The sequence below is a fragment of the Panthera onca genome, chromosome A2 (genome assembly GCF_046562875.1).
Source record: "Panthera onca isolate mPanOnc1 chromosome A2, mPanOnc1 haplotype 2, whole genome shotgun sequence".
Taxonomy (NCBI): domain Eukaryota; kingdom Metazoa; phylum Chordata; class Mammalia; order Carnivora; family Felidae; genus Panthera; species Panthera onca.
Window position 1 is genome coordinate 93,984,505 of NC_138340.1, and position 12,162 is coordinate 93,996,666.

General features: G+C 37.5%; 1 protein-coding gene across 1 annotated transcript; it reads left to right on the forward strand.

Moving 5' to 3' along the window:
• The first annotated feature begins 1,151 nt into the window (after positions 1 to 1,151).
• CLDN12 (claudin 12) lies at positions 1,152 to 12,162 on the forward strand. The gene is made up of 3 exons (XM_060633868.3): positions 1,152 to 1,418; positions 2,734 to 2,823; positions 8,800 to 12,162. The coding sequence occupies exon 3, from the start codon at positions 8,833 to 8,835 to the stop codon at positions 9,565 to 9,567; it is 735 nt and encodes a 244-aa protein (XP_060489851.1). The 5' UTR covers positions 1,152 to 1,418; positions 2,734 to 2,823; positions 8,800 to 8,832; the 3' UTR covers positions 9,568 to 12,162.

Sequence of the window (12,162 nt, forward strand, 5' to 3'; positions counted from 1 at the left end):
ACACAAAATGGAAAATGGTTAAAAACAACAACAACAACAACAACAAAAACCAGTGTCAGACACTGTTGTAAACTTCTCTATGTATAGTAACTCATTCAATCCTTACCATTATTTTTAGATAAGATCCCGAGCCACAAGGAGGTTACTTAACTTGCCCAAGTTAAGTACAGGGGCAGAGTGGGATAGGGATGGATGCCATTCTTTACTTTTGTTTAAAACTATGATGCTTTTTTTCAAACTTTTTATTTGAAAATGTTTAAAGATACAGAGAATTGGAATGGTAAATTAACACCCATATGCTTCCTCTCTCTAGATTCAACAATTACTAACATTTGCCACATTTACTTTATTTCTATTTGTGTGTGTGATCATTTGAAATTAGTAGGCATCATGACACTTCAACATCCTTTATATATGAAAAAGAAATCAGATCTGTCCAATACAAGACTTCTGAAACCTTTATTTTAATTCAGATATTCACGAATGCAGTAATTCATATTTAGGAGAAGCCACAAAGAAAGGGACAGGATGTTGAAATTGTGCAGAAGAGTAGAGTTAGTTCAAATATCTAATAGCCAGTTATGTGCTCAGCGCTTTGCCTGTATTAAGTCCCTTTAATTTTCAAGACAATTTTATGATGCAGGTAATCTTATCCTCATTACAGATAACCTCAGAGGGAAGTAACTTGCCCAAGGCAACCCAACTAATATGTAGCAAAACCCCATATAAAACAAAGCAGCTAAATATGTTTTTAAAATTTTAAAACAAAGGATGCTGAACTGTCACGATGCCTATCATCATAGTGATCACATACATATAAGTGGAGAGAAGATAAATGTGGCAAATGTTGATAATTGTTGAATCTAGAGCGTAAGTGTATGGGTGTTCATTGTACCATTCAAATTCTCTATCTTTGAAAATATTCCAAATCAATTTGAGCTGTTTTCCTTTTTGTGACTCTATAAATGTTTTATGAAAAAAAGTATGTAAGGATTTTTGCTAACAAATCTTAAGGGGAGATCACATTTAGTAGTAAATATTTACTTAAGCACCCAACTCAAAAGTATTTTTACTTCTGTTTCGTTTAACTTTTTTTTTTTTTTTTTTTTTTAAGCACCTGTAACTGAAACCTGGACGGAACTGAAGGTGCAAGAGGAATAAGGTGGCTGGAGGTTGGGGAGATCGGCGAGAGGTGGTCGCAGGATGTTGCCTGCGGCCGGCGTCCCCGTGGTTTCTGGGAATTGTAGTCTCTCAGTCATTCAGGGCATTCCTGATTAGGGTCTCGGGAGAACTTGACTAAGCTCCCAGAAGCCTCCGGTGCGGCTCGCTGGGGACGCACTTCCTGGGACGCCGCGAGGGAGACGCTCTAAGAAGCTCCTCAGTGTCGGCGAGTGAAATGTCTTGGAGGTGAGAAACAGGTAGGTGTGGTCAAGAATCCGGGTCTTTTGCATAAATAGTGGAGGATTTTGTGTAAAATAGCTAAGTGGAAGGGAATCAGGAACCCCGAAAACTGTTGACCACATCTGTGGACGTCAAGAATCTGGGTCCTTTGCATAAATAGTGGAGGATTTTGTGTGAAATAGCTAAGTCGAAGAGAATCAGGGACCCTGAAAACTGTTGACCACATCTGTGGACGTGAAAATTGAGTGAGGAGGTATTTTATAAGGCTTTAAAAAATTATTTTGTACAGAGGAGTATGGAAATGTCGAGGTGTCTTGCCGCAGCAGCCAAGGGCTTGGGCTTGGCTAGCGGGGTGTGAGGTGTGGAGCTGGAAGTTGCTATTTTTGAATCACCAGCTGGTTGTGTAATGATGACCTGCTCTTGGTTCAGACCCACTCAGTGTTCCAGGGATGGGCTTGTTCACAGTCACTGTTGCGGTCTCTTTCCATTGGCTCTAACCAGGAGAGCTTTTTTTCCCCTTTCTTTTTCTTTCTTTCTGTCTGCTAGCTCTGATGCTTCTAAGGACAGGGCTTGAAGGAAAGGAGAAGGAGTGCGGGTTTTTCTGGAAGCTTGGTTTACTCTGAAGCCCAAGTTGTGTGTAATAACGCCTTGGAGGGGGCTCGTCACCACGTTAGAGGAAGGCCAGATTTGGTGACCCCACTTAAAATGAAAAGTGAGGGATCCTAGTGTGTGTCTTTAATTGTAAATCAACTTACCTTAATTTGGAGTGAGGAATTCTATGATACTAACTCAAGAAACATACATTTAGAAAAGAAAAATTACAATTTGATTGAAATCTCTTCTGTGCAGACTGTTGAGGACAACATTCTATATAATAATAATAGGGCTAGTGATAAATGCCTTAATCCAGGAAGTTCTGAAGCTTTTACAAGTTTGTATCCTCGTCCTACCTATTGTGATAAATAGTTTGAAAAGGAAGTTGTTGATGCTTAAAATAGATCTATGGTAACATACTTAAATGGCAGGTAGAGCCATTGGTGGAATTGTAAATTAGTTGCAAAGTGTAGGATGCACAATGCAGATCAACTTTTGTTCAGCCTAGTTTTGTTACCAGTATTCTTTTAAAAGGTACAAAAGAAACAAATTTCTTTTACTTTCAAGACAACTAACTGCACAGTGTTTCCTTGGCTCTCCGTATTCGTAATCATCAGAAGGATCTAAGAAATCCGTTATATATATGTGTGTGTACGTTATATGTGTGTGTGTATATCTAAACACACATAATTTAAAGAAGTATCATGTTAATTTGGGACATTTTCCCTATTTCTTTAGGCCCAGATCATCTCTACTGTCTATTCAGATGTGCATATATTTCTCCTAAGTTGATTAAAGTTGTTTTAGAGCTGTCAAGTACTTCAAAGAGTAAGTACATTCTTTGATTTTACTCCTTTTCCTTTTTCCACCATATATGAGATGTCATGTTTTTCTCTTGTTCAGCAAAATAAAGTTATAAGATAGATCTCCCTTGTGAGTGCAATGATTGACCTACAGTTTCTAAAATAACTCAAATTACTGGTAGAAGGGACTGCTAGTGTTACCATCAAGAATTAATGTAGCTGCTGTTACACATGTGTTCTCATATAGCTATTCCTGGGATTATCCCTGAAAAAAATTACATAGTGATGGGTCTGTGAATTCCTAAAGCTGTTAGCCATTATTCCTGCCTTAGACTTCTTTGAACACTATCCAAAACCATAGATATCTTTTTGAAAATATTTTTATTTGAAATGATACATTTGATCACCTTTAACTGCGTACCAAATTTTATCCATCTACTTCTTTGAAAGTCACCATGGAACAGATAGGTGACAAATGTGAAGTGCCTGTTTTGAAACAGAGACTTCATCTGATGTGCTCAGTAACTACTCTAAAGAGAATGCTCTGTTATTATTGTTTTATGGCTGTAACCATGTGTGATTGTTTGCTAAGATCTGGAAGAAAAGTGTGTTCCTAGCTCAAGAAAATAAATAAGCCTACTAGTAATCATTATAAACTTAAATTTCTGACCATAGTCTGTTTTACAAAGGGTTTTACTGTTCATGGTCTTACAGCTACCTTGGATGGCATTTTATAGGTGAGATATTTGAGTTCAGAGGACATAGATGACTTGCCCAGGTTGTGACTGGCATTTGGGTCTTTGGTTGCTGGGACTGTAATACCAGGTTGCCTCTTAGATGGAAACAAAAAGCCCAGACACCTGTATATTTGACCTAGCTGGTGTTCAGGAGTGCTACTTAGATTTGTTAGTGTGTTTTTAACCTTACATACTTTCTGCAGTCCCTAATAAGGGATTTTCATGTGACAAAAAGGTGTTTATCTTTTTTTTTTCTCCATTGCTCTTTTAAAAAGAAAACCTAAATACAAATAAAATAGTTTTGCTTTAAAAATAGTTTTGCTTTGATGAACATTCATTTGATATATTAACCACTCTTAATAAAGGAGTATATCCACTAGTAACATACCTATTAAGTAGAAAACACCAGGTTCAACACTGTCGTAATTGATTGATCCATTGACCACTATGGAAGTTAACTAGTGTTGCCAAGCTTAGATATTTATTTCTAGAAGAATAGTCTCTATGTAAATACTTGGGAATGGCCTCGTTTATCTTGGGAAGTTTTTAGGGCAAGAAAATGAACTTTGTTTTAAAAAAATAGGAGAGACTGGTCACGTAAGAGTGGAAAGCGGAGGCATGGTCTAGAAGCAACTTGGAGACTTCAAAACACAGGGTATGAATGAATGAATGAATGAGTAAGTGAGTGAGTGAATGAAAGAAACTGATAACAGAGCAAATTTGTGACCTTCTCCCTGGATCATGACTATACCCATGTGGACCTTACATTTATTTGTTTATTTCTTTAACAAATAATTGAGTGTCTTCTGTGTACCAGTGTGGGACAGAATAAAAGAGAAGGCTCTCTGTCCTCCTGGAATTCAGTCTGGTAGGAAAGATAAATGTTGAATGAGGAATTATAAGCATAATCACTGCTACCAAAGAAAAAGTACAAAGGTGCTTTCAGATCATATAACCAGGGCCGGTGGGGAGGTTAGGGATAGGGGAAGAGAAAACAGGTTTGGGCCAGCCTCCTTGGAAATTAGAAAGATGAATACCTGTTAGGTAAGCAAAGAATAGAATGAAATTAAGAAAGTCCTAGAAGGAAAAATAGCATGAACTAACGCCTTTAGCCAAATTTAAAAGTGCAAAATTTGGGGCTCAGTCAGTAAGTGTCCGACTTCAGCTCAGGTCATGATCTCACGGTTCGTGAGTTCGAGCCCCATGTTGGGCTCTGTGCTGACTGCTCAGAGCCTGGAGCCTGCTTCAGATTCTGTGTCCCCCTCTCTCTCTGCTCCTCCCCCACTCACACTCTGTCTTTCAAAAATAAATAAATAAATAAATGTGCAAAATTTGAAGAGTTAAAAGCAGTATGGTTACATAGTCTGTAGCATGTTAGATGGGAAGCTGATACAATAAGGATATTGAGAATTTGGCAGGAACCAGATGGTGGGATTTGAAACTTTGGAAAACATGGGGAAGTTTTGAAACTTAGGAACTGTATTCTGAGGGAAATAGGAAGCCATTGAATGTAAGAAATGTAGCAAGGGGCATCTGGCTGGCTCTGTCGGTGGAGCATGCAACTCTTAATCTCAAGGTTATGCATTTGAGCTTCATGTTGAGTGTAGAGATTACTTAAAATCTTAAAAAAAAGTGAAATAATCAGATTTGTGTTTATTTTGGATTAAGAATTAATTGACATAGCACAGGAGTAGAGATCTTTCACCCTCTTAATATGAACAAATCCTAACCTGAGAGCATTATTTTCAGTTTTAAATCATTAAACATTCCTTTTCCTAACTATCCCTATTAAATGTTACGTCATCCCTCTAGTGAGATATATGACATCAAATCATGCATATGTGAAGTTAAGAACAGGTCATAAAAAGTAAAGCAACCAAAGAAAGTTACAAAGAGCAAGGACATTAATTCCAGCACTGAGGTTGAAATTAGCTAAAGAATTGAGGTTAATAGTATTTCCCATGTGAAAAATGCCATTGCATTTCTTGTTGGCTGTGTAAATTAGGACTTCTACTCAATCTCTGGGGTCTGAGCTAAGAATGCTTCAGTAAAAGCAAGTTCAGGGGACTGATATAACATGTGTGTTGATTTGATGCAGTATAAATATTAACACACTTGATCCCAAAGTAAATATTGACCCACCTCTGTTCATTAGTGTCATTTGATAGTCTATAGTCTAAGAACTACAAAAATTTATTTATTAGTATTAAAGTCATTCATTCTGATCTTGTTTCTTACTCCCTTTGTATTGTAGGAATTAGTGGTACAAGACAGCTTGATTGAAGAAATCTCAATTATATTGATACTCCAAGTTTTTGACCCCTATCTCTGAAAGCAAGAGGGAATTTGTGATTGGGTTAGGATGCTGAACGCATTGCCTAAAGGAGTTTTGAGGCTTTGAGAGAAACAGAAGGAACCTTTTTTCTTGAGTCTTCACAACTTTAATCAAATCATCATTCTCTTTCATTGCTCAGTCTTTTTCTAACCCTGGATGATACATTTTTATGAACAGGTACCTTACTGGTTCACTTTGCTTAATATCTAACAATATCAGTTGATAGGTGGTAATCATATAATTGATTGTTAGCATTTTGAGTTCTCATAAAGCAGCATATTCTTTCTCTCAGTCTGATTGTTAACACATTGGAGCAAGGTCCAGATCTTAGTGGCCTCAGTGTCAGTCTAGGGTATTTTGCTTGTGCTAAATACTGAGTTGAATAAATCAATTCATTGAATGAATTATTACTTATAATAACTACTTCCTTGTCCAGTTCTACATTACCAGTAGCCTAATAGTGCCCAGTACTTATTTATTCCAGTATTGCCAGAATGACTTATGTGCCAGGTACTGTGCAAGTTGGTAACAGCATATGGGGGAGACAGACAGGTAAATGAACGAAAATCAACAAGAAGCTGAAATTTGGAGCATGACATCATTAGTAGCCTTTTCCAGTATAAACATCCTCAAACCTGCACCACAGTTTCCATTGCTGGAACAAGGTGGTTGGTTGCTAAAATTAAGCAAGACAGTTTTTCCCCCCAATTTGAAAGAAAAATATAAATTCAGGCTATAATTCCTTTGTTTTTTTTCATCTGTAACATATTCATAAACAATTTCTACTTCTGGTAATCTTGACAGAAGGCAACATAATAAACAAGTAGTAAACTAATATTAATGGAGAAACTCAGAACTAATTATGTTTAGCTTGAAGACTTTGAAAAATGATTCACTTGTGCTTACACTTTGATTTTATATTGTACAGTTATATAGGTATGTACACATACCTATATGTTTTCTGCTAGTAAAGTTATTCCTAGTTTATGTGATTATATTAATATGCAAATATGTTGTTTCCTAAAGAACATTATGCCTTCCCATTCAAACACATTTGATCAAGTGCTAACCCAGTTTAGCATTTTGATCTTCTTTCTGGCCCCTGAACTCCTGGGAATGCTACTCCACCATCGCAGCAGATAATATTTGACTCTGCAAAGGATGATGGGTACTCTGAGCACATACATACAGTATGTATGATGAAGATGCCCCTTCATCATTATCTGACTAAAAGAAGTAAATGTGCTGCCTTATTAGTCTGTTGTGTTGCCTCATTGGGGGTATGATAGAAGGCAGAGAAAATACATTTGAGTGGTTTGGAAAGTGAGTTTCAGACTCTTAAAGCTGAATAAGATACTGGTTCTTGTACTTTGTCATATACAGAGAAAGAACACAGCCTTTTATTTATTTATTTATTTACTTATTTATTTATTTAAATTTTTTTGTTTTTATGTTTATTTATTTTTGAGAGAGAGAGACAGAGTGAGCAGGGGAGGGGCAGAGAGAGAATCAGAAGCAGGCCACAGGCTCCAAGCTGTCAGCACAGAGCCTGATGCAGGGCTTGAACCCACGAACCGTAAGATCATGACCTGAGCTGAAGTCGGATGCTTAACTGACTGAGCCACCCAGGCGCCCCAAGAACACACACAGCCTTTTAATTTGGAATGAGAGAAAGGCCTGGCTACTTTTTTTTTTTTTTTTTTTCCTTTTCTTACAATAGCATTGGTAGAGATAATATAGGTTCTCATTACTTCAAGAATCTTTGCATTCATCTTATATGAGCACTAATTGTATAATAACCAGTAACCACTACTGTAATAACCTGAAAAGCATGCAAGTCAGCTTGAGTCGGCCAGGAAGTAGTTGAGCAGACTAATTTCAGGGGTCTTTGTTCTCTTCTTTTCATTTGGCTAACTCACTGGAGAGGAGTTCGTTTAGATTTTGTAATTATCACTGTGGCTAGTATATAGGAATGAGATGTTAGATGTTGCTTTTTCTTATTTAACATTTATTCAGCAAACATTCTTTAAACTGCTCCGTGTGCCAGGCACTGAGCTGGTCACTAAGTGCTAAGAAGTAGTTAACACTTGAATTGCTCTTACCAACATGCCAGACATGTTTTAAGTACTGGACATTATATTAACTCACTGAATACTTAAAAGAACTCTGCGAGGTAGGTACTATTATTTTTCCATTTTACAGATGAGGAAAATGAATTACAGAGAAGTTCTGTAGCTGACCCAAGGTGACCCAAGGTCACTTGGTTAGTAAATGAGGAAGTGGGGATTAGAATGCTAGCAGTCTGGCTCAGAGTCCCTCCTTAGCCAATCTGCTGTCTTGTAATGCTTCTTTCCCTACATCTTTGTCTTTTATGAGCTGTCTTCACCTCAGCCACATGCTACTTTCATTTTACATTTCATGAGCATTGGAGGCTGAGTGTGTGTTTTTTTATAGTTGACAGTTATGAGTCCTCCAACCCAGTATATTTAAAGGCCGGACACATTAAAATACTTGATATATGTACGTGAATGAGTGATTAGTGACAACTGAGAGACTTTAAGATGTGATGTTAAGAGAATTTGAAATTATTTTGATGGTTCTTCTGATTTGCAGAAAAATACTCATGTTCAATATTTATTGAAACCCCAATATTTCTTGAAAATACTCATATTTGAAGAAAAGTACTCATGTTCAACAACTTCAGCTGCTACATGACCTAGGCAGTGGTAACTAAGCATATGTGAGTGTACCTGTGCTCTGAGGTCACATGCATATGTGTTTATATACATTCATATTATACATAGGAAACAGGGACAGAATTTCCCTCTTTGCATTGACATCACTAGTTGTGCTGCCAATCAGCACCACCCTTCCTGCTCTGCTCTCCTATTGTCCCCTCATGATTTGTCCTCTTGTGTGTCACCCCTAGTCTGACTGACAGTACTGCACAAGCCTGCCTGCCATGGGCTGTCGGGATGTCCATGCAGCCACAGTCCTCTCCTTCCTGTGTGGAATCGCCTCGGTAGCAGGCCTCTTTGCGGGGACTCTGCTTCCCAACTGGAGGAAATTACGACTGATCACATTCAACAGAAATGAGAAGAATCTGACTGTTTACACTGGCCTGTGGGTGAAGTGTGCCCGATATGATGGGAGCAGTGACTGCCTGATGTATGACACTACTTGGTACTCATCAGTTGACCAGCTGGACTTGCGGGTCCTCCAGTTTGCCCTGCCTCTCAGCATCCTGATTGCAATGGGTGCCCTGCTGCTCTGCCTGATTGGAATGTGTAACACGGCCTTCAGGTCCTCAGTGCCCAACATCAAACTGGCCAAGTGTCTGGTCAATAGTGCAGGCTGCCATCTGGTGGCTGGGCTGCTGTTCTTCCTGGCAGGTACTGTGAGCCTCTCCCCATCCATCTGGGTCATCTTTTATAACATTCATCTGAACAAGAAATTTGAGCCAGTCTTTACATTTGACTACGCAGTGTATGTTACTATGGCTAGTGCTGGGGGCCTGTTTATGACTTCCCTTCTACTGTTTATTTGGTACTGTGCATGCAAATCTTTGCCTTCTCCTTTCTGGCAACCGCTGTATTCCCATCCTCCCAGTATGCATACTTACTCACAGCCCTATTCAGCACGCTCTCGCCTCTCTGCCATCGAAATTGACATTCCAGTAGTTTCACATACCACCTAATGGGGAAGTAGGTAGTTCTCAGAGAAAACTTGTAGCCTCACATTTCCCTTGTACAAGGAGCTGTTTTAGACCTATATACATTTTTCTTTGTTTCTGACCAATGAAGCCAAATTTGTATGTCCTGGTAGAATGAAGTGCTGCTAGTTTTATGAAAAGTACATTATTTCAAATGTGAATCATTCCTTTTATCTTGCTTCTTATGCTAGAAGGATTTTTAACCTCTCTGTTGATATCTAATCAGTTATTCAAGTGGAAAGGACCTGTGTCTCAGTTGAGGTGATTTAGAACAACATGGTAAAGTAAAAAAATGATGGCTAAGAGAGGCTGTTGTACATGATCTTTATGAGTATTTCAGAATGTGTATTGTCCTTTTCCCATAATACCTTAAACTGGGAAGAAGGGCAGTTTAAAATATAAGAAATTTCTTTCAGGTAAGGGTAATGTTTTAACAGTAGTCAGTCTACCAGCTTAAGGCTGTAACTTTTCTTACTTTTCTCTCGGGGCTAATTGTATTGAATAGAGTTTGGTATTTTGAAGATTACTTTCTTTTGTGAGTTCCTTATCTTCTACCTCATGGCAGTGTTTAAAAGTAAAATGCATTTTAAGTGATGGCAGAGAGAATAAGCCTAACATTTTAAATAACTACTAGTATGGATAACATTTAACATAATTTTAAAAGTTAATTATTCTTTAAATTGTATTATTAGAGTTAAAATGGGGCCATGTGATGGATTGGTGCTTCCTCTCTGAGGCAGAAAAGCCTTATTTTTTTTCAGATAGCATCCACCAAGTAATACTCATGCACCTGTATAATCTGTTAGTGACAAAGAGAAAGAAAGAAAGAGGCCCAAGTGGTTGGTTCTCTTTTAGACAGTGGTAGGGTACAAGCATCTGTTCTTCGGCGACAATATCAGAGATTCACTCTGGTGACTGCCTTTTGAATGATGAGTGAAGTAAGTTATGGCTTCACCATGACCACATTCACTCTTGATTCAGTTCCTGCCCTTGTCACTGATTATTTCCTTGAGTGTATATCTTTGCTCAACACTTTAGTGCTATACAGAATACATGAAAAGTATGAGATTAGGTCCCATCCACTAAGAAATTTTAATATAATAAAGAAAATCAAACTGTTAAACAACAGGGAACAGTCTGACTTTATTGGCAGCTGGTCTTAATTTCTTAGTCATTGATCCAGGAATATATTTCAACCAGCGACGTGGCTTTCTAGCAGACAGGCTTATTGTACAATACCAGCAATATTCTGGAACTTAGAAATTCAGTTCATTGGATCTTTTAGAGCACCTACCTTAGCCTAGACACTGTAATGACACTGTCGGATTCATGAGAATGGACAAAAGTGGTAGAGAAATTAAATTGTTTCCTTCTCACCTCTGAGAGTATGATGATGTATTGAAGAGGAAGGAGTATTTAAAATCCTTCCTCTAAAGGGGTAATATTTAGGTACAATCATGTTAACACCAAGATGAATGCTTAGAAATTCAGGGAAATTGGGTCTTTACCCTTATGAATTTGAGCTGCTGACTTAATTGGTATAATTTGCTACACATTAGTACTATGTTCATAAGGATTTTGTTTTATTAACCATTACATATTTCACAAACAGCTAGTTGCATGGTAAACAGGTGGTTATTATGCCTCTTTGCAAATCTGGATATGATTCTGGTACTTCTGTGGATGTAAGTGGTTCTTCCCCACCCCCTTACCCCCCCCCCCCCCCCCGCAATTACAGCACTAGTTTATGTATATAGCAAATAAATCCAGTTGTAAACTTTTTAAATGCCATCAGTATAAAGCATGCAAAACTATGGTTTTTTTAGTTATAGCTTCTGATTACCTTCAGTTCCATTCCTTTTTACTCTTCCCAGATGTAGCTGAATCTTGATTACTCCAAAACAATGGCAAGTAGAATTTTGAGATTAATATTAATTTACTCCTATGCTAATTAATATCAGTCCCCTCTCTCACTAAATTTGTCCAGAAGTGTCAAGAATTCTACCATCTTCCTATTCTTTATATAAACAATGTTAAAGAAAAGCAGATTCAACCATTAATACACTAGACAAGTTTTAGTCCGTGCGATCATAAATATAAATGTGCAGCTTTTCCTGTAAGCATTTTTTGCAGTCTTTTCATAATCTGTAGACTCCAATTAGTATTTATTATGGATATACTAGGCAAAAGAAACAGCTGTTTCCCTTATTGTCTTTAATATTTCAGAATTGCTATCAATACCTATTCTTCAAAGCCATCAAAGGAAAGCAAGTATTTACATTTCTTTTTAGTAGTTTTTGAGTACTCATCAAGCTATCATTGTGATGGGGGATATGCTTTTTTGTTGTTGTTACAAGTTATTAATGTTAAGGGCCTTTTACATAATCCAGCTTGGAAAACAACCTTAAATGTGATATGATGCACCAGATTTGGTTTATCCAGCCATGGGAGGAAAAAAAAAGAACCACTCTTCAGTTTACTTGTAATTATACACTATAATAGATAATGTTTGTTGTAAACTGCAATGTAAAACCTCAGTGAAACTGCACTGTATTTCTTGATGTTTATTAAAAGATGTAT

Excerpts from the sequence above, each read along its gene's own strand:
- CLDN12 (XM_060633868.3), top strand. The coding sequence starts at position 8,833 with ATGGGCTGTCGGGATGTCCATGCAGCCACAGTCCTCTCCTTCCTGTGT.